Raw genomic sequence first — 23510 nt, forward strand, 5'->3', positions numbered from 1 at the left:
CTGATCTAGAATTTGAGGAATAACTTCTCTCAGGACATTTTATTGAAGTACTTAGGACAATTCATACCCCTATGTGTTCTATAAATCCAGAACTAAAATCATTTATAAGTCAGTTGGTGTATTTTTCAAGGGCCATTTTTAAGAAAAAAAAAAAAGGTTTTAGGAGTTTACATGAGTTTTTGCCTATAAAAGAATGAGTGAAAAAGGTGAAGGGATGAAGAGGTACAAATTAGTAGCTACAAAAGAGCCACAGGCATATAGAATACAGAATAGGGAATATAGTCAATATTATTGTAATGGCTCCATGTAGTACCAGATGGGTGCTAGGGTAATCGAGGGGATCATTTTATAAATTATATAAATGTCTAACCATTGTACTGTATACTGAAACTAAAATAAAATTAAATTAAATATAATTTTAAAAAAAGAATAAAGACAAAAATGCATTGGATGGTTGTCTAGGCTCATTTGCTAGCTTGAGGCATGCATACTGCCTTCACAGCATGTGGATTAAATTCACGCCTCAGAAGTTATAAATGATTCACACCTGGCATTTTGCAAGGTATTCTGGAATATTCTAGACCCAGTATTGTCAAATACGTGCATTTAAGTTATACCATACTACTTATATTGTGATGTCTACATCGCGTTTGCCTATGGATCTGATTAGCATCAGAATGGCATGGAACATGGGAAAAGCAGGGACACTAATCTCAGGCATAAGGGTATAAACCAAACTGATGCTCAGAAAAAGAACTGTTAACCAATCCGTCCCTGTCTGGAATCTCATCAGGGGCTTTAAAGAGTCCATGTGATTACAAGAATTCTTTTACCTTTTTCCAATTATACATCTGCAATTTCCTTCCATAGGACAATTTATCTGGACCATTCTCTGAGTGTAACATGCCACTTGAAATCCTAGGCTTTGAGGGATGGGGTAGTCTATGTATTATCATCTACTGCCTTCCATGGAAACTTCTACCTGGAGCATGGGATAAGTAGATAAAACCTGGAAATATTTTGTAAGTTTCTGGACAAAAAAAAAAAAGCAATATCTCTCTTCTCTTGTTTGTCCAGGTTTGTCACAAGGAAGACTGGGATAAAGAGAACCCTAGTGTCTGTTGGAATGGGGAGGGCCAGGGCCACATAAAATGGGGACACACAAAGACAAGAATATTTAAAACAAACTTCCGCCCTTGCAAGGAACAGTGTAAGAGTTGGAATGGCATGTCTTGAGAGCATTCATTTCCCTGAATGTTTGTCTCTAGGCATGCTTCCATGACCCTTAAAAGCGGAAATATAGATTCAGGTCTGATCTCATCACAATAACCCTTGTTCTGTCTTATGGCACAGACTGATGTGGTGAGAAAAGCACAGGCTTTAGAATCAGACAGTTTGGGGATCAAGTCCATGTTCTCTTGACTAGCTATGTGACTCTGGGCAAGTTTCTGAATTTTCCTGAGCCCTGTTTTCTCACCTGTAAAATGGAGATAAATAACCTCTGTCTCAGCACGTTACAGAAAGATTAAATGAGCTATTGTGTATGAATGTGCCTGGTACATGACTCACCTGAAAAAAAAAATAATTATAATTTTTTAAAAGGAGCTTTAACTAGGCACACAAGTTTTAAGGAGTGAAGCAGCTCATGAAAGCCTGATGTTAGGACAATGAGTTCAGCCCAACCCCAACACCAATCCACATCTGTTTTCCGTCTTTGAAGCTAACATTTCCTTTCACTGCAGTCATCCAAAGTTGGGCAGAGCTCGAGTGGGAAGGTGACTTTGCTCTGCATGCAGTTGGAAAGAAAAAGTTATTTTGTCCATTTTTACTTTTTCTTCCCCGCATCCACTCCCCAAGGGAGACCTTCATTTACGAAGGGCCTCATATCCTCCGCAGGTGAAGAAAGTGGTCCAGGTTTCCTGGTCTCTTGCTATAGCTATTGTGGTTGTTGTTGCTGTTGTTTTCCCCTGTTTCCTTCGCTGGAAATCTATTACCAGAATAGTAAATGGTTGTCTTAAGAAAATCTCTCATGTGGTGAAATACGCTGTGTAGGAAAAAGTTGAAGTCATTTAGAAAACAGCTACAATTGCTGCTTTGCAGAAATACATCTGCACCACTGCTCTGAGATTTGTCTTGTGATGTCCGCAGAAGAAATGTAACAGGGCCGGCCCCTCTCGGTACTTGAGACCTGCGTGGAGCCCTAAGCCAGATTTTCTTTATTGTTTAGTAAGCTCTTTTAATGAAATGTACTACTCTTATTATAGAGGACTCAAAATAAGATCTAAATCACAAACCAATAAAAGAAAATTATTGGGTTGGGTATCTAAAGTTACTACCTAGAGGCTACTCCACTGTGGTATTTATAAATCTCTAAACAGTTAAGTATAATTGTCTTTCTGGTTTTTGGGACTGAAGCCAATAGCAGTTTCAGTTACAACTGAAGAAAAATATTTTAGCACTGAGCTTTGTTCGTTCGGTGGGTATAAAGAGAAATGGCTTCTCTCACACCACCATTTCAGAATTGAGAGAGAATATTGTGGTAATGAAATGTTACATGCGAGCAGCTGAAAAAATGCTTGTCTGATTTCAGGGAGAGAGAATGTATGTGAAGATAGGCGTATAGGTATATTTGCAAGAGAAGAGCAACCTGGGTGTGCGGGAAGCAAGGCTTGAGGGAGTGTAAGAAGGGAGAAAACTGGGAAGGGCAGGTGTTGAAGGGTGACATGGGAGTTGAAGATAGGGGTGGTCTGTCAAAGTAATGGAAAAACCAGATGTGCAGCTGCTCACTCCAACGCAGGCCACTCCCCCACCTTAGACACAAAAACAGTACCATTCGAGAAGGATGTGAAGGCTTCCACTGAAAGAGCCATTATGACCCCAATCCCAGCAAACACCATAGCTCTCCCAATGGAGTAAGAATCTGGATCATCTAAAACACAGATCCCTATGTCATAAAAATCAAGAAAATACCAGAGACCCTCAGTTATAAAGTACCAGAGAACTCATCCCATCCAATTTCCCTCCCATCTCAAGGATCAACGTCAGTAAATTTCCTTTGGCAAACGGACATGTGGTGATAGGACCCTCACTGCATTTTTAGGCAGCCCATTCTGTTCTGGAAATGTCTTCCTTATGTGGGAATAAAATCTGGTTCTCCTTAATCATTAGCTATCGCTCCTGGTTTTGTCCAATGGAGCAGAAGATAAAATGGCCCTTTCAGCCCGCTAGCCCTGTTCAACTGCTTGGCAAGTGACATGTTGTCCGAGCATTTCCCCTTGGCGACATTCTCGTGTTTGTCAATTCCTCCCTTCAAATCTTCATTGCTCTTGACACAGTCCCTCTCAGACCAACCAGAATGAAATAATCACTACTCAAAATAAATTATGCTTCCATCAGTGACGTTTATGCAGACTGTCTTTAGTGATTATTTGAAACTTAATGCTCAGTGGTCTTTATTACATTCCATCTTGTGGGTTTTGTCCCAAAGTTTCAGATTAGAAAGGGCCTAATCAATCCTGATTTCTGTTACCCAATAATTTAGAGGTCCTAATCCACGTGGTCTCCCTGAAGACAAACAGAAGTCAACATTTCTTCTCTGGAACTGTAAAAGTTACCTCAGACTTTAGGGTGCCTCAATTAATACTGTCACCCCAATGACTATGGCCACACTTCCATGTACAATGTCATTCCCTGCTCGAGGCTCTTGACCTTTGTTGAAATGTACAAAGGAGAGCGTCCATTTATATGTGGACATCATTCAGTGTAACTGTGGCTGAGGGTCATGAAGCCTGGAGGGACCCTACATGAGCATGTGTGTGCATACATGCATGCTTGTGTGTGCCTGTTGGGGTGTATGAGCTACTGTACATGTTAAAAAACATGTTTTTATGGTTATAACGAGACAGAGGATATAGAAAAATAAATTTAGGGGAGGCAAGGAAAACAACACAGTGGACATATGTCCTGGGTTGGGAAATATATTTCTCCCTTTCTGGGGACATCAGGAATGCAGCTTAGCTTGTGGGTCCCAGTTTCTACCAATGGTTCCCTCTGCCCTTTTCTAAGATGCTCCTCCGACTTCTGTCCTTCAACTCTCTTTTGTCATTCCTCCCTCCGGAGGCTCGCGTCTGCTCCTAGCGCATGCACAGTGGGACAGAACTCTAACTCTGACCCTCTCCTGAATTCAGGACTTCATTCCACTCATCTGCTTTTCATGCCCACCTGGATTTTCCACCACGTCTGCGTGGAAATGAACCATGACTAAAACCCAACACTAGCAACACTACTTTCTTCCATATCCGGTCCTGCCACTCTGCAGGCCTCTTCCTATGAGCTGCCCCACTGTCCTCCATCGCTGAGAAGGAAGCTCATGTTCACACAGTCTGTTTTACATTTACCGTGTCGCACATTAGAACCTCTTGTTCTTTCTCCATTTCAAAGTTCCTGCTCTCTTTCTGGATAACCACGGCCCCTACCCGGTGTCCCTGAATCCTCTTCATCCCCGCCCCAAACAATGCTTCACAGGGCTGCCAGATCAATCTCCCTAAAGCTCAGGTCCAATCCCATTACTCTCTTGCTTTGAAACCTTCCATAGCTCCCCAGTGCCCACTGAATTATTTACTGCTTCCTAACTCAGACACCCATAAAAAATTATTTACAGCTTCCTAACTCAAAAAAAGAAAAAAAATTCCTCAGTGCCCAACACACATTTCAGCCTCATGTGTCCCTGCTGTCTTATACCACCCTATATTCCAGCCAAATTAGACTCACTTCTATCCTTCAAACAGTCCCCATGTACCTCTGCCCGCTGATTTCTGTTCTTCTGACTGCACCCAGATCTATTTGTTTCCACCAGCTGAAGTCTTATGCATTTTTTCAGTTTCTCCCAAAACCACTCTTTCTCTTCCTCTCCTCAATGTTAGCCTCCATAGATTATAATTCTCTCATAGTAATAAACCAGCATTCTGAAGCAGGGGTATGCATTTGCATGGGAGGTCGCAGGGACCAGGAACATCCTTTATGACCCCTGCCTCCCCCGCAATGCCTGGCATGCACAGTTTGGGCACACGACAGGTGCTTAATAAGTATTTATGGAATTGGATTGACACCTTCAGGATGGATTGTACGAATCAGATGAATGCAGAGCATTTAACAGGAAAGGGAACAACAGAGGAATCTTAAAACCAACATCTAAATTCAGTCTAGACGTTGTAAAATACACACTCCATCTTCTTAAAGAGAGCCAGGCTCTGAGGGGAGCATGCTGCTGGCTTTGGGGGTGAGCAATGTTGCTGTTTAATGGCAGCATAGTGCTGGATCTCAGCTCTGCCACCTTCCAAAAGCTGCGGTCAGGAAGAAAGCCTGTTCACTGGGCAATTAGCATCCTTTACTTTTCACCTTGAGACATATGAGAAAAGACTGACAAATACAGCCAGTTAGAAAGCAGAGCCTGGTGTCTCCACCACATTTCACTATCCCTTTTTATCTCCACTTCAGGCTTTTCAGTCTTGGGAAAGCTAATGACTGTCCATAAATGTGAAGGGAAGAAGGCCAACGAACAAATCAAGCCAACAGGATTATGCTAAAGAAGCAAAATGGTTTAAAGGTTAGAATTCCCAGGAAACCCAGGTTAAAATTACGTAACTTCTCTAAGTCTGTTTCCTTTTCTTTGTAATCGAAATAATAACCTAGGATTCCAACTTAGGATACCTCTTCTGAAGACTGCCTAGGGTGGCAGTTCTCAGCCCTGGCTGCACAGGGAACTCACTTGGGAGCTTGTAAGTCTCCTGATGCCCAGATTGCACCCAGACCAGTTAAATCACAATTGCTGAGGTGCAACCCAGACATCAGTATTTTTTAAAGTTTCTCAGTTGATCATAATATGCAGTCAACTGTGAAAATTAGTGTCCTAAGAAATGGATATTATCTTGATTGCTGAAATATACTACCACGTAATAGCAGCAAATGTTCACGAAGCACTAGTTATTGTTACAGTTGTTGATCATGGTGGTAGTGATGGTGGTGGTAGTGGTTGTGGGGTTCAGATGGGCTCTGCTTTGGGCTTGGAGTCCTCATGGGAAGAACTCTTTTCAGCTGAATAGCACCAAGCTCTGTTCTGGCTCTGCAAGGAATATTTCACTCTCTGAGTCCATCACATATTCCTCTCTCTGATCAAACCTCCTACCTTCTAGCTCTTCCACCCCCTTACACCACGTTCCTGTCCTTTGACCTCACAGGGACACATTTCTTACTTCATTTTTGGCTTCTCAGTCTATATGCCCCAACTCTGGTTTGACTTCTCCCTCTACTATCTTAGACTAGATGGCCATTCATTTTCATATTCTCTCAATAGCACCATAGAGTCCTTTGCCTCCTCTGAATCTCCATTCCGAGCAAAAACCAATTTCTACTTTCTCGGCTCTTTCTGCTAAGCACTGCATTGAAAATTGCAGGGTTGTGCTGACCAGCCTCTTTACACCTTCACGGTTCCAACTTCAGCTGGTCCTCACCAATGCTCACTCGTGCTTGCGCCTAACTCCAGTCATCTCCCTTCCATGTTTCCCACAATGTCTGCTCTCAGCGTTTATTGCTATCGGTTTCCTGTCCCACCTGTCCCACTCCCTTAACTCCTCAAGGAAAACCAAACTGGTTGCTTTATGAAGAAAGTGGAAGTCATCCAACTGAGCTTCCTCCAGTGTCATCCTTCCAGGCAGCCTTCTGTCTCCGAGAAACAAGTGTCACTCCTTCTCCTTTTTAAGGCCACATCATCTCCTGCTCTTCCCTGTTCTTCTCGCTAACATTTAACAACCTTCTCCTGCAGCTTCAAACTTTCCCTCTTTGAGAGTTTATTCACCTCAGTCTATTGCAGCCAACAAATATGCTCTATCTCTCCTTGTTCTAAAAGAAAAAAATCTTTTCTTTGACAAGATCCTCAGAAATATTCTATTTCTCTCCTATCAGCACTTAGCAAGCAATATGTGGTCTCCAATTCTCATCTTCCATTAACATTTCAGATCCCTGAATGCCAGTTTCTACTGGTAACAGGCTGCTCAACTGTTCTTGCTAAGGCCATCAACAACTTCCCGAGGGTCAAATGCACCATTGCCTCTTTTAGGCTGGCCCTCATCTAGTTGACTTTTCTGACAGTGCTAAACATCATTTCCTTTCAAGTCAGTTCAGCTCAACAGATTCTTATTGCATGCTAACTCTGTCAGATCCTGTGCTAGAGCCACTAGGGACACAAAGATGAACAAGATGAGGAAGAGTCCTCACCTCTTAAAGAGCCCACAGCCTACTCAAGAAAACATGCACATTGACGAATAATTAGGATATGTTCTAGATTGCCAATATGGAATTTATTCACCTCCCTTCTCCTTGACCTTTCATACCACCCACTCTGACTTCCTTAAATCTTCGCCCTCAGCCCCTTTCACTGATTTTTTCCCTCTGTTTGTCCTATCAATATTGATGTTTCCCAAGGTCCCATGTTTGGCCTTTTTCTCTTAGTTGCTCTGACTTGTCTCCCTGGGAAATAGCCACCCTTGAGGTCTCTATACTGTCTATCACCAATGACTTCTGAGTCTATAGCTTCAAACCTAACTTTATCCCTATAGCTTCATGTTCTTATTTCTTGTTGGAGATATTACAACTCAAATGGAGCAGGACCAAATTTTTTACCTTTTGCTTTGCCCCAATCCTATTTCTCCTCCTGGGTCTTCTGCTTACTTGATTGCTTTTACATCTACCCAAAACCCAAACTTATTCCCAACATCTCATCCTTGCTCATGTCCACCCCTTCCCATCCAACTGGTCTTCATTGGCTGTCTCTTCTGTTTCAGATTCATCTCAACTGCTGTCTTGCCCTAGCTACTGACATCACTAAAGCTGCACTGTCAGCCCTCGTCCCATCCCTTCTAGTTCACTGCAGTGGTCTTCTCACATAGCTCATGTCACCTTCTTTCTCCACCTCTAAACCATGCTCATATTTTTTGCCATTACCTTTTTAAAGATGAATTTAATCATCATCTTCTTATAAATCCTGACCCTTAGCAGGGCAACAAGCCTATGCTCTAGGCCTGTGCTGTCCAATATGGTAGTTGCTAGCCACATGCCACTATTTAAATTTAAATATATTAAAATTAAATAAAAGGGAAAAGCCTATTCCTCAGTCATTCTGCCACACTGAAGTGCTCAATAGCCATATGTATCAACCCATCCACCAATGTCAGCTCTTCTTGGAAGCCTTCTCAACTCATTAAAATATATAAAATGAAGAGGCTCTGTGTTCCTGTTTTCCTCGTCTGATCCTTGTTTCATTGCACCGTAACTGTTTATTGGGGTGCCTTCTCCACTTACCTGAAACCCTCAAGGATAGTAAGAGGCCGAATCCCTCTCATCTTTGTGTCCTGAGCCTTTATAGTGCCTGGCACATAGTGAGCACTCATTTATTCCTCTTTCTTTCCTTTACAAGTTACCCTTACTGGAAAGTTAAGCAGGAAGAAACTATAAGATGCTCCTTTCACACCTTGCTGTGAAAGCATAATGGGAAGCTCAATCACATGCTCCTTTTTTAAAGGTACTGACTCAAGTGGTTCTCTGAGAATGGACCCTTCCTCCCTCTGTTCACCCTCCCTTCGAAGATCAGACTCTGTTCTTGTGTTTTAGAACCATAGGGAAATGGTCTGGCAAGAGCCACTGTTGTACCAGCTGATTTAAATTGAAATGTTTTCCCCAGATAAATGCGTGCTAAATAATACACCAGCTCTCCAGCCAAAGAGAAGTGACAGGCGCTCTGTAAATAAAGGCACTTAGTTGCTGGTAAAGAGCTGTAAAGTGGTTCTGAGCTGATGTTTGCTGACCAGCAAGAAGAGCCTTCACCTGCTTTATATATTTGTCACTGCAGTCATGCCCACTATATATGAAAACTGCATCTCATAGACCCAACTGTCACATCAGATATACCATCCAACATGGGGTAAGCCATCTTTCTCTGTAATTGTTTTTGACAGCCAGCCATCACATCTTAGATCATTTTAGAAAGTGTCGGGTCCAGAATTTCTAAGCTGGGTCAGTTCCGACACCATCTAGGCTAAAACAGTGACACCAAAAGGAACATGAAGAGAAAAGAGAAAAGATGTTTTGTTAGTCTAGGAGACCAAGTAACACACAGTGGCAAGTGTCTAAACACAAATCCCAGTGGGGACTCTACCTTCTCAATGTTAAGGCACATCGTTCATGTTACATTGTATCATGATAGAGAAACTTTCCATAAAGATGTATGAATACTCTGGCCCAAGACATGGACACACACATCTCTCCTGAGTCCACATTTCTGTACTTCTGCCTTCTGGAGAGGTGGTAATGTAGCTCTCATGACAAAGCAAAGGATGGGGTTTTATAAGGACTACAGAATAAATAGTGAGGACAACTGGATGGCAGTGGCCAGAAATCTATGTAGTTATCATTCAAGGGATGTCAGGTTTGTCTCCCAAAATGAAAAGAGTAACACAAAATCCATTTTGTACTCTGTAATTCTAATCTACTTGAAGCATGGTTGTGCCAAATGTCCAGGTGAAGGGAATAAAAGTATCCGAGGCCAGTGAGCCTTCCAGTTGGTCAAAAGGGTCTCAAGGAGGGACAGTGGCAGAGAAACTCAGCTCACCCATCTGGCCCCACAAGCTGGGATGAACCTGAGCGGTGGTCTGCATGGTGAGCAGCCAGCGTTCATGAGCTTATAGTGCTTGCTCATCAAGGAAGTGATTTCCCCTGTTGATCAACCGCAAACCATTGCCTTTTGGAAGGTCAGAGTGTCACCAGAGAAGAGTGTCAGAAACCAAGGACAAGAGAGAAGTAGACATCATAAGAAAATGAGGGAAATATGGGCTCAGTGAGCTGACAGTTTCTGTAGTCTCTCACTGAGAGCAGAACAGACTGCTTGCTCACTACTGGGGGGCACACGTTTCACTCCACTGTTGGCCAGGAGTCTAAGAAAATCACCACAGAATACATCCTCTGCCTTCTAGGTGTGTGTGTGTGTGTGTGTGTGTAGATAACAAAGAGGCAGGTGTCTTCCTCTCCTCCTCCTCCTCCTCCTCCTTCTCTTCTTCTTCCTTCCTTCCTTCTTCCTTCCTTCCTTCCTCTCTTCTTCTTCTTCTTCTTCTCCTTCTTCCTTCCTTCCTTCTCCCTCCTCCTTCCTTCTTCCCTTTTCCTCCTTCCTCCTTCTCCTTCTTCTTCTTTTTCTTCTTCTTCTTCTTCTTTGCAGGAAAAATGAGTTCCCTTTCCCTTTCTTCCTTATCTTCTACCCAAACTTTTTTTCCTGCTTATTCTTATGGTAAAAACAATAAACAAGGCTTCTGAGCTTTGGGTGGGTATCTGCAGAGGGGAGGGGAGCATTTTTTAGTTTGGCCATCACAGAAGATCTGCGAGGCTGGGATAAGGCTTATGAGAGGTGGTAAAAATAGCGATGTCATATGTATATAGAGTTGAACACTGAACAACGCAGGGGTTAGGGGCACCTATCCCAAGCAGTTGAAATTCCATGGATAACTTCTGATTCCCCCAAAACTTGACTACTAATAGCCTAATAGCCTACTACTGCCCAGGAGCCTTACCCATAACAAACAGTCAATTGACATATTTTACATGTTATATATATTATATACCAGAGGTCCCCAACCTTTTTGGGATCAGAGACTGGTGCTCCTATGAAAATGTAATGCCTGATGATCTGAAGTGGAGCTGAGATGGTGATGCTAGCACTGGGGAGCGGATGCAAACACAGATGAAGCTTAGCTCACTGCCAACCGCTCACCTCCTGCTGTGGACTCCAGTTCCTAACAGGTCACGGACTGGGTACTGTTCTGTGGCCTGAGAGTTAGGGACCCCTGTTATATACTGTATTCTTACAATAAAGTAAGCTAGAAAAAAAATATTAAGAAAATCATAACAGCAAATACACTTACAGTACTGTACATATTTACTGAAATAAAAAATTCATGTAAAAGTGACCCATGCAGTTCAAATCCATGTTGTTGAAGGGTCAAGTGTATGATGGAATTATACGTTAAGATTCTTATCCATGGACCTCAAAAATCGCAATTACTGAATTGGGAGGAAATAAGCATGTTGGGAAAAAGAGTGTTTTCCAGCCCCTTCTGCTCGGTCCCGCCTCTACCCGCAGCGAGCACTTCTGTCACTTCTTTCCTTTCCCTCGCTAGTCCCTGCCAGGATAAGAGGGGCATCTGATCAGCATGTTCACTGGACCCAGTTTTATTAGAGTGAAGATTTATTGTACCTTAAAACAGTGCAATGAGTCACTTGGGGGACCCTGTTAGAACGCAGATTCCTACCCAGCACATCTGGGGCAAGGGTAGAAGGACCCACATTCAAGAACAAGTGCTTGAAGGCAGAAACTAAATGCGAGTTTGCCTCTTTCAACTCCTAGGAGGCCAGCTTACTGTCTCCTCACACCCTTTGACACCTATGAGCAGGCAATGTAGGAAGCAGGCTCTACCTCCCCAGAATACAGCTGAGCAGGTAAAAGCTCTCTCTTATAGACATGACATATTGCCCTGCTCTGCAGGCCTGGCTGAGCAAGTAGATACCACGACTTAGATTTTAAGGGGAGGGAGAAGATGGTGGAGTGGAGAGGTCAAAACTGGGCTTCAGGCTGTATCAGTCAGGGTTACGTCAAGAATAGAAGCCACTCTATTTCAAGCATGAAGAAAATCAAAGGTCGACACAACTATTGGAAGGGCTATAGAAGCAGATCAAAGAGGCCAGCCATTTCACATACAACACCAAGTGGAAGGTTCTCCTGAGCTTTCACCAGAAGTTGCTGTGAATCTCAGACCTCTGGAGAAGCCCACACCCCATTTCAGTCCCTAGCAGCAAAGCCATTGGTTCTCAGAAAGCTCCCTTGAGAGCCGCTTTACATCTCACATCTGCTCAGGGTCCAGCTGCAGCTGCCTCCAGAGAATTGAGGCCTCTTTTTCTCTTCCCTTCTCCAAATCTCTCCCTGGGCCCCTCTCTCACTGGCAGACTCCAGCCCAGAACCGAGCAAAGAAGAGGATTCTAGGAACTATTGTTCCTGGCTTCAATGCAATGTCAAGTGGATGTTAGAAAGAAGTGGTGATGATGCTGAGCTGACAAAAGATAACGTAGCACACAGGTTTAGATTGCAAGCTTTATCACGTCAATAAGATGGCGTTTATATCTCAGCAGCTATAGTTTCCATAGGCTGTGCTCCCTCTACCTTTGATCCTGGAATGATGTCAGGCCCCCATTAGGCACCCAATTCCACCCATCCAGTAGATCATATATGATAATGATCTTACAGTTCATGGCAAGCCTACACTGAGGTCTTACTCAATGGAAAATGTTTCATAACCTATCTTGCCAAGGCCCTGATTAGTGAGGTTATTTGTTACAAGGTTTTTGCTGTGCTGCCTCTCAGAGACTCCTACATGACATCTTTACTTGTAGCTACCTGCCCGGGATCCAAAGAAAATGACAGAGAAGACTACGGTACAGCAGAGATGGCAGATGTGTGTCATTTAGTGCTGTTGTGCCTCCTATAGAGAATTAGTGGGCTGATGGGCCTCACCTCTTGCTAAATGACTTTTAGTGTCTATATGGTCCCTAGTCTCCTGAGATCACCATCCCTTGGTCAGCATTTAACAATGTAAAACTTAACACCATCATGCAGCTATAACAATGGCAAAGCTTAACACAGGTCAATGGCAAAGATATATTCTGGGAGAAACAATGGGAATTGTTCAGCCAGCATCTTTTCAATGCTCTGACACCTAGTTGGTGACCCTAGTCATAACATCACTGTTTGTGAAGGCTGAGGTGGGGCAATTTAAAGGCTGGTTTATTCTCTGGGAAGGCAGCTTGTTCTGAGTGTGGGTGTTCAGGTCTTAAGCCTGCTCCCTGGGATGGCAAGAAGCAGCAGATGCCCCTTTGAAAGCCATCGCAGTGACCGCAGGTTTCACTGCCAGGCAGGCTGATGTGAGCCTCTTTGAATTACTGAGTGAAGGATATCCCTCTTGCCAGCCCCTGTCCCCTGTAGGCACAGGAGAAAAGTATTACAGGCTGTCCTTACCTTGGGAATTAGCCTGCAAGACCCCAATGCTGTCATCAAACTGCATAGATTTGATGTTGAGTGACGCCAAGATGCATTCCTTGTCCTGCAGCGAAGTATCATCAATATTATTCTGATTGGCTGACAGGATAACGCACATGTCACAGAGGTTGATGTTGACGGCCCTTAAATCAGCCCGACTTAATGGCGTACCCTTTGGCATAGAGGAAAGAAAAAAAAAAAATGGAGTAGCCAAAGTGAGATTGAGGGACGAGAGGGAAAGAGGAAAAATAATAAAAACAAATTAAAGATCGCACCGGAGCTTTGGGAAATTATTTAACAAGTATCTTTTTTATGCCTTGACATTAAGCTCGTCTAACTACATTCAAGGGAATAGGAGCTGTGTGCTAATCTAAAGGGTAGTCGGTGCTGATGGCAGCATTTTAGGCTTGTTCTCAATACTCAATCAAGCTATTACTAACAAACGTGGGAGAGGAATAATGCCAGAGTTCTACATCTTCTTCCTGCCTGGAAATTGTCTTGATTTAAGTAACTGTCCTGTGGCAACCTCTGGCTTTCAGAATGTAACGAGGTGGGTGGGTTTCAAATGCCTGTTTATTTAATAGCAGGTCACTTCTGTCTCAAGCAAAAGACAGCAGCTCCAAGTAGAATTTCCAGTGCAGCCAAGGGGAAATAGCCAGTGAGCATGGTGTGATGAGGTGGGGCTGAAAGCGCCTCTCCACTTGGAGGATGAGGGAGGGGACAGAATTAATGTGCATCATGCAAAGGGGAGATGGAAAGGAGTTAAGCTTCAGGTCATATAGTTTTATTGCATATTTTCAGCAAATAGTAAAATAAAAAATAAAAGAAAAAGGAAATCGCCTAATTGTCCGACATAGGAATGGTTAAATACACCCCTGGAAGTATATACATCGTGAGCCTATACCACAGGTAAAGGGACTGAAACGGCTCTCCGTGCAGGCAGTGCCATGGAAGAATCTCTAAAATAGAGAGATAAATTTAAAAAGGAAAAAATAAAACAAAAAACAATTCTAGACTATTTGAAAAGTATGATTTCATTTATGTAGGAAGAAACCCACGAAATGAAACTATATATTTATGAATGCATTTAGAAATGTATGTACACTCAGAGAGAAAATTCAGGAAAAACATACACTAAAATAATAACAGTAATTACCTCTAGGGAGGGGAATAAGATTGGGAGTGAAGGGAAAAGTTTGTTTTTGACTTTAAATACTTCTTTATTGTTTGAATATTTTATAACATAAATGTGTATACTACTGGTGTAATTAAAAATAAATAAGCCAGTAAACAGATTTTCGAAAAATCCCATAACAACAAAAAACAAAGGGAATAAATCCAGATCATTATGTCCAGATCAAGGACATAATGACAGAGGGGCCAGGAGGGCAACCACAGGGTTATTGTTGGAGGTGAGGGGCATGAACTACACATGCTCTGTGTCCTCAGGAGGGGTCATAGCAGAACTCGTCAGGTATCCCAGGGCTCCCCAGGGATATCATTTTGGCGTTCACATCCAGCCCCCAGTCTCCTTGGTCCTCCAGCCTGAATCTGGCTTCTGCTTTGTCTGTATGGAGACTCCAGCAGCCCTCACCACACTGACTATGTAGGGATAGGGTTTGCTAACTGCCTTATATCTCTGGATGCCTTTCTCTGGTTCTCTCTCCTGGAAAAGGAGCTTTGAGAAGATTGGACTTGGCTCAGAAGTCAAAGCCATCCACTCTCTTTTATGACTCAATAGTAGTTCTCAGCCCCCAGAATATTACCACAAAGTAAAATTAAGGAGGAAGAATTATTTAGTACTATGAGGCTGGGAAGCTATTGGTTCTAGATTCTGCAGCAGTATCTTTTAAGAGAAGAATCCCCTCTCTTCCTGGGATCTCTTTGTACAAAATAAGTCTGACCAACTTCTCAAATCTTTTCACCAGTATATAAGCCTCAATTGCCTATGTCCATATACTTTTAATTTTCATTTTGTAGAGAATGAAATAGTAATTGTGATATAAGTCAAACCCTGCACAGTTATATACACATGATTTCAAAACTCAAGAAATACAAATGATATACATTGAAACATCTTGTATTTCTCGGGGCTGGCCCTATCTGTGAGGCACTGTTTAAACAATGAAATATGCGAAGACATAGAAGGTCTATTGTACAAATATGTTGTGTTTGAGCATGCTAAATTTTGGAGGGTTTTAAAAGGACCTGCAAATATAAAAGCTCATTCACATATAAACAGGCAGGTGAGTAGATGTGTACAAGGGCACGCAGAAGGAAACACACCCAAACTCCCACACCAAATATCGCACATACACACAGACTAATATAAGCCCAACAAAGTAATAAGCTCCTTACAAAATACTTTTAGACCCAGATCTTTCAGGGACTATGAATAAGATCACATGTAGGAAGATAATCATGGAAAAATAGAATCAAATGGATTATGTCTGAAATTAACAAGGTATATATCTGTTTGTGTTCTTCTATGTGTATGACTATTTGTTTTTCTGTAGGTGCCTATTTTTAACTACATGTGTTTTTTAAGTCAGTGAGTTTTTGGCCCAGCATCCAAAAGATATCTGTCTATATTTTTCTCACTTCTTTAAATATTTATTTAGCACCTATTGTGCCAGGCATATGTAAGGACAAATGGTGGCTATTGATGCCTATTACTTGTAGGTAGAGTCTCATATGTTCTTTATTAAATTATATTACTTGACTTTCTGTTTTCCAGTTTTAAGGTTCTAGAAGAATTTCAGCTCCATAAGTGGGAAAAACCCTAGACCTCTTGAAATGTAGCACCAAATTCATGTTCTTCAATTTTAGGGATGTGAATTTTCAAGAAAAATGTATTGAGAATAAATGATATTTGCACTGCTTTGTGACATAGGAAACAATATCAAATGTTGAAATGTGCAATATAATTTTTTGAAAGTTGATGGCAAATATATTGATTAATGATAGGAAGCAATCAGTTATCTTACATCCTCACACTAAACTGTGGAGTCCCAAACGTTCCTTTTAGATTTGGGTACCAGTGTTTTGTAATCAAGAATATCACAGGCATACATGTTCACGCATATACACAAACCCACGGAAACACGGCTGGGCTTCTAAATGAATGGGAGGTAGGAGTTGACCAGCAGAAGGGGGTTAGCCTTCTCTACAGCAGAAATAAAGAACTCTGTTAAACACAATTAGTTAAAAACAGAATGTGGTACAATCAAGAGTTCTCCAAGCATTCATAATGTCATAAATAAAATGAAATAAATAGTTCCATAGGTTAATTCTACTCTAAGCACCATAATATCATACAGCACTAGATTTGGGTAGACGAGAGAGAGAGTGTTTAGACACTGACATGGTTAATATATTTGATGTCCGCTAAACTTCATGTCTGATGAGCGACTGAACCTGGCTGCAAATTCCTTTTAATAAGGTCTCCAGGGTTTGGATATTCCTAGACAGAGCACAGGGAAAAAGGGCTGAGTCCTCAGGCCCATAACCAGATAAAGAAGCAGAAGCATGATCAAAGCTACAACTATTGCATCCATCTGGGATTTTCTTTTGTGAATGAAAGGAAGAAAACAACATCAATAACGTGACCTTGGACTTACAGGCAATATGGACACTTTGGGGAAGTTATGAAGCGTCTCCCATTCCCGCTTGAGGTACTCAATGGAGCCCACAAACACTATGTGCTTGAGCTCGTGGTAATGAAAGTTGCTGGCACGTAGTGGCATCACCAGGTTCCGGAGGCCAATCAGGGCTGAGCTGACATCGCCAAAGATGCAGACCACGACGTGGCCACTCAGGACAGTCATGGCAGCTTCACTTCGGGTCTGCAACAGGGGAGAAATGTATAGGCATTGGAGAGAAGATCTGATAGGGTTGTGGTAAGAACTAAAGAAATCATTTGTGTAAAAGATGGAGTAAACATTTGTTGAGTGTTTATTATGTGCTATTATTTTTATTTCAACAATGTTATACACGTGCCACATATAATTTGAGTATGTATGTATATATAGACTATATTGGTATAATAAATGTATGGGAACATATATCCATGCATATCACTACCCTTTTTGACAAAACATTTTAAAAAGAGATGCCATTAATGCATGTGAGCAGGAGATCTTTCATAATGGTTTTCAGGGCAAAAATCAGAAGGAATAGCAATATTTATAATATTTGAAAAGGGAAGAAATAGTTTCTATTAAATTATTGATAAAATGAGCTGCTCTTTCTGCCTCTTTTGCTGAGATGATGATAAAATGGTCAGCTCCTAAATTGGTCTCAGCTCAAAAAATCTGCATTTTGAGTTCTAGACTTATCTGTGAGATGATGAGTACATTATTGTATAAGTAAGTAGAACATAATATCCTAAGCCAGACGTTAGCAAAATGGCCTACAGGCCAAATCTGGTCCACCACTGGTTTTTGTATGTTCATGGCTGGTAAGCTAAGATTAGTTTCTACATATTAAAATGGTTGAAAAAAATTAAAAGAAGAATATTTCATAAAATGCAAAAATTATATGAAATTCAAATTCCAATAAAATCTTATTGCAACACAGCCAACTTTACTCATTTAGGCATTGCCTATGGTTGCTTGTATATTATTACGGCAGAGTCAATAGAGACCATTTGGCCAGCAAAACCTACATTATTTATTATAAAACCCTTTACAGAAAGTTTTCTGAATCCTGTCCACTACTGCCGTGGGGTTTCCGGGAATATGCCTGGAGTTGCTCACCTGTATAAAATCACCAGAGGAAGATTCCCAAATAATCATTAAAAGAATCTAGAGATAGATCAGCAAATCAACAGCCCATGTATTTTTCAACCCTAGGCCTTTATCTACAAAGGAGACAAATAAAAGAATCAAATCAACCCATTAGAGCAGAGGTCCCCAACCCCTGGGGATGCTGACCAGTACTGGTCCATGGCCTGTTAGGAACTGGGCCACACCGCAGGAGGTAGGAAGCTTCATCTGTATTTGCAGCTGCTCCCCAGTGCTAGCATCACCGCCTCAGCTCCACCTTAGATCACCAGGCATTAGATTCTCATAGGCGCGCCGGCCCCTGGAGTTGGGGACCGCTTCTCTAGAGGAGGACCCCAGCTTTCCAAGAAACGCAAATGGATAGCCCACTGCTGGTGGTTCACTGTTAGTGAAGAGAGTAACATAAGAAGGCCAGCTGTGGGCTGTTGTCTGCCTCTCCTTCTGGTCCAACACCTCCTTCTTGCCTTCCTTCCTCTCTGTCTACCCACTGCATGCCTAGATGGCCCCATGTGGTCTACAATACTTTTGGGGAAGCATATTAATGTCCACTGCACACATCAACCTCTGCTCCATTTAATCCCTAGAATTGACCAGTGTATTGATTGTTTAAATGCCAATATTGCAATTCTCAACAATGTCAGGGTTATTACAGCAACCCCCAAGGAGAGGAAGAAGCTAGCTTTCACTCCCTGATCGTTAGAATAAAATAGGGGCTGTCACTGTTATTTTCCTCTGCAACATATAGGAACATCTAAGACATAGGCTGTAAGACATGTTTTATAAACTATGACCAAGGTGGACCCACTGGGGAGTCACACTTCATATCACTGTTTCATGGAGAAGACCTGGAGTTAGTTATTTTGCCTTCATGAAAGTGTGTGTGCCTGGGTACCACCAACAGAGGGTCAACTAGTTTGTAACATGCTGTGACGGGGCTCCTAATTATTTTTAATCGCCCAGGTAACCTGGGAGGCTAGCTCCCTCCAACAAGCCCAAGGGTCACAAACTGGGTCCAAAGGAGGGATAAGAAATATAGAATAAGGAGGTAGGGAAGGCACCAGTTAGCAGACTGGCCGAGGCATAGATGCTGACCCCAGAAGCTTAGATCTGGGGACCAAAACACCAATCCTTAGATCAACCACAGCAACATCACCTAGAGAACCTTGTAAAGTCCCCAATTCCTGGGCCTCAGCCTTGGAGAGTCTGATTCTTCTAGGTTTAAGACCCACTAGAGAAACTATATGTGTCTTGTGTCTCCTACACATCCTTCAAGGCTTAATACAAGCTGGGCCTTAATGGCCTTAAAACCTTTAAAATATAACCTGTGTGTATCCAATAAGACTTCCCTGGCCACTTAAATGCATGCTAATCTTCTCCCCTAGATTTGAATAGTGCTTTGTGTCTCTTAACACTTAGCTTTAAATATATTGTTTCATGGTTACATTTTATGTCTTCTTTGCAATTAGATGATCATTTCCTCAAGATTGAGTCCATCTCATTTTTTCCAATCCCCAAAGTTGTTAGTGTCCTGCACCCAGTGGGTACGCGCACCAGAAAGGATCTTCTGAGCATTCTCATCTATGTTCCAGTGTGACTTTAGAGAAGGCCTCTTGAACTACACTGTCTAAATTGCACCTCCCAGTCCTTCTCTGGTGCATGACCCTGCTTTATCTTCTTCAAACACTTTATCAATATCTGACATGTTATTATATATTAATTTGTCTACCTGAAGATCTTCTCTTAGCCCCTACTAGATTATAAGGTCTGTGAGAGGTTATACCTCCAGTAACAACAGCAGTGCCTAATACATAAAAGACTTGTCATAAATGTTTTATTAAATGATGTTATTTTTCAGATGAGAAAAGTAGTAAATCACTTCCGTAAACTCTTTCATGCCAGTAGGACACTTTGGTTGGATGTCCGTTAGTTATTAAAACCCTGGATCCCATATATGGCACCTAGCCATTGACCTGCCCCAGGTGAGGAATACCAGGCTGAGTTTAGATCACCAGAGAAAAAGTGCGGTGAATACAATATCAGGATGTAAATACACAAGCACCTTTGTGATTAGAACAATTTGCACTCCTGGTAAGTTGAACAAGGGCTGTTTCCTGAGAATTCTGACTTTCTGTGCTTTTGTCTGCAATTTTCACACCTCTAAGACAGTCTCCAGCACAATGCTGTATTTGCTGTTAATGCTTGATTGCAATTAAATTGAGAAAACACACGCACATTCAGATGAAACACGGGGAAAAATATAGTGGATTATAGTACAAAGCCATCCTGAAGAACTGGAACCATTCTCTTTCAGGAAGGGTGGCCATGACATCAGAAATGATAGGATTTTCCTGGCTGACATAAGAGAACAGGCCATAGCAATCCGGGGATTAGAGGCACAAGGGAGAAAGCACCCTTCTATCTGAACTTTCTGAATATTAATCCATTTTCCATGGATTAGCAAGACAATAAAACGTAGGAAAGCTGATGTAGGCGTTAAAACCTAAAGCTGTTAATAGGACAAGTTTAAAGAGTAGAATAGACTGCTATCTATGCTGACATTCCTGGAAAAAAAACAGAAGCGCATGGCTGCTACAGAGATGAGCCAACCAGGAAATAGGGCTCTGAGCACCTACCCCCAACAACCACATTACTGAGGTGATCCATGATTCATCATTGTCATCATCAGCAAATGCATTTTACCTGTCTACATTGCATGCTAAGAAGGATCACAATATGCAAAGCTATTATCTAGACAAATACAAGATATTGTTATAAACAATACAGGCAGCATTCATATTTCTTCATGGCATTTAATAATAATAGTGATAATAGGTTAACTATTGAGTCACATGCTAGGTATTAATTTTCACTGCAACCCTATGAGTTAGGGTCATTCTCATCACATTTTCTTACAGATAAGAGAACTAAAGTGCAAGAGATCAAGCGACATGCCCAAGGCCATGCAGCTACTAAATGGCAGTCAGGCTCTGGCCTCAGGGCCCCATCCACAGAAGTTATGGTACACACTGCCTCTCGTGATGCCTTTCATACAGTATGTAACACTCCCGATTTTAACGAGCCAATATATATTCAGAAATGGAAAATTCTTCTCTTAGTTCATGTTTGGATGAGATTTCTAGCTGTTTCAATATATGTCCTGAATTTCAATTTTTGAAAACAATTAGGACCAGGGACTGTATTATCACCCGATCCAGTTAGGTAAACCACATTCCTAGGAAACAGTTTGGGACAGAAGCAGATGGTCGATTCTGCGGTCTGTCACTCACCAGGATGACTTTCTCTATCTCCTTGGGTGCGCACCAGTGAAACATCCCAGTAGAGTCGTACTTCTTCACGTTGGAGTCCATGTTGTCAATCTGATCATTGCCGGGAATTAACAAGGGGTCATGCCTGGGGAGAAAGGACAGGAAAATCTAAGTGGAAAATGTGATAAATTATAAATGGAAAGTGCCCCCTGAGTTACATCTCAGAGGAGATGAAAGATGCAGAGGAAACGGTTGTCACCGAAGGCCATTCTTGTGCTTGTAAAATGCATCCGTTGAAAGACAACTGCCCCAAACCACCACCACCTGGAAGTGCAGGTGACCTTTGTCATGTATAATTCTGCCATTCTCTCCTTTATCTAACATGGTCTTCACATTATTTTGTGGATTTGGTCTCCCTTTTTATGGCTATCTCACTCCACCTCCTCTCATTTTACCAGCTATCCTCTCTCTCCAACATGTGCACATGCGCATGCTTACACACACATACATGCACACACACACGCACACCTCAAAGGGTTGTTATTAGCACTGGCAATGAAGAGGAAGGAATAGGAACAGAGTCTCATGCTGACTGACTGGCATGAGGATGGAAAGCCAATTACTCGCTCTTTCTGACTACAACTTCTGACGTGATTCTCTTCGCAGTAAAAGCTTTAACAGGCTGCACTTTAAATATTTTAGCAATTTGCCCAATCAGATTTTGCTCTCCCTGGCTGAAGCCCTTTAAAGATTCAGCAGCATGTCACTTCAGAGCAGATTGACTACCAAATGTCCACATCTGGAATACATGATTTCAATACTAAACAATACCCTCTCTCCTTGCCTTGACAACTGCATTCGCACTGGTTAGCCAATGACGCTCCCCCCACCCCACCTTCACCTCCGACTGCAGCATTCCTTGCTAGAGAGCCTCAAGCTCAGGTGCATCTTAATAAACTTTTCTGGAATTCTCAGGGCTACATTCACCCTTTCTTTCTGTGTTTACTGTGGAAAAGGAAGACACTTCTACAAAGGCCTCCTCTCCAGTGGCTTAGCAGAGCCTCGCTAACAACCTTAAGCATTACAATAGAATCAGGCAGGTCTAACAAGCTTACAGCATGAGAAATATGCTCCTGCGTCTTGGGCCATATCCATGTCCAAGTTCTCTCTCTGATAGTGATTTTGTACCTCAGCTTTAAGGGAGGTCATTTGGGTTTCTGCAAAATGACCACATACGATGAGAACAATGTCCCAGGCAAAGCTAGCTATCCATGCAGTGGAGCTATTTTCCCTGAATGACGCTATCCATTTAAAATAGAAAATATAAATAGGCTCAAATTCCAAATATTTATTATAAAGTGATTTTACTTTTTAAATGATCTATTTCAAGTATCGAAGGGTGACCTTTATTTAGCTTTTAATATTTCTCCCTCTGAAATTTCTCTTATACTTCTCATTTATACATTCAGGATACAGAGAATGAGACAGCAATCCCTCCTGTGTGGTCCACAGACCTAGAATTAAGCTTTCGGAATTTCTACCACGACCCTTCTAATAGCCTCCCACCTCCACTTAAGATGGGAAAACTCTGACTGTATTTATTTATTCTCAAGAATTTGCTTTCATGCTACATCAAATGACAAATACCACGTGAGGCAATCCTGCAAAGTTATCTTCAACGAACATACTAGATTACGATAGAAACTGTCATATTGGGTCTTGAAGAAGAAGTACATCCCCCTTGGAATAGCATCTCAGTAGCTGGGTTGTTCGGGAGTCTGGAGGTGTTGTAAGCCACCAGGCCACCTCTCAAATTCTGAACTCAGTCAAAAATGCTGAAATAAAAAGGCAGTTGCTGATAAGAATAGGTCACAGATGGGTGCAAGAGGAAAGTTTGAATTTTTTTGTCCTTGGAAATGTGTAATAGTTCTATAGATAGCCATTCTCTGGGATAATTAGGTAGACAGAAACCACCATAGAAAAGAGTTTTGAGACAATGAACAGGATGAACTCCTCCCAGCCCTGGAAGAACATATTTTAGTTGCAAGAAGAGCTTAATAACTGCCCTAAAGATAAAGAGCATTTTTTATCAGTTGGAGAGGAAGTATTGTCTCAGGAAGATCTGAGACCTGCCCCTAATGTGTTCAGGATTTAAAAGATACCCAGGACAATGTTTACATACCATCAGCAAGCAAGTAAATGATATAGCAAGCTGGCCAAAATTCCTTTTAGAAAATATGTGTCTTTGGAGATAGGACATACATTTTGGTTCCTTCTCTTTCTGGGAAGAAATCATTCCTTGGTAACACAGCCTTCAACCCTCATCTTAGAAAA

The 23510-nt window shown here is 41.9% G+C and overlaps 1 protein-coding gene across 10 annotated transcripts in view; it reads right to left on the reverse strand.

The window, feature by feature from the left end:
* Window positions 1-23510, reverse strand: part of KCNMA1 (potassium calcium-activated channel subfamily M alpha 1) — a 686119-nt gene that overhangs the window by 53552 nt on the left and 609057 nt on the right. For all 10 annotated transcript variants that reach the window (XM_039872202.1, XM_039872201.1, XM_039872185.1 and 7 more), the window contains 3 exons: window positions 21198-21321; window positions 16747-16971; window positions 13106-13298 (listed from right to left, as the gene is read on the reverse strand). In XM_039872202.1, coding sequence (XP_039728136.1) covers window positions 13106-13298; window positions 16747-16971; window positions 21198-21321 — 542 coding nt within the window. The remainder of the gene's footprint in view (window positions 1-13105; window positions 13299-16746; window positions 16972-21197; window positions 21322-23510) is intronic.

This window comes from Pteropus medius, unplaced genomic scaffold (genome assembly GCF_902729225.1).
Source record: "Pteropus medius unplaced genomic scaffold, Ma_sr-lr_union100, whole genome shotgun sequence".
NCBI lineage: Eukaryota > Metazoa > Chordata > Mammalia > Chiroptera > Pteropodidae > Pteropus > Pteropus medius.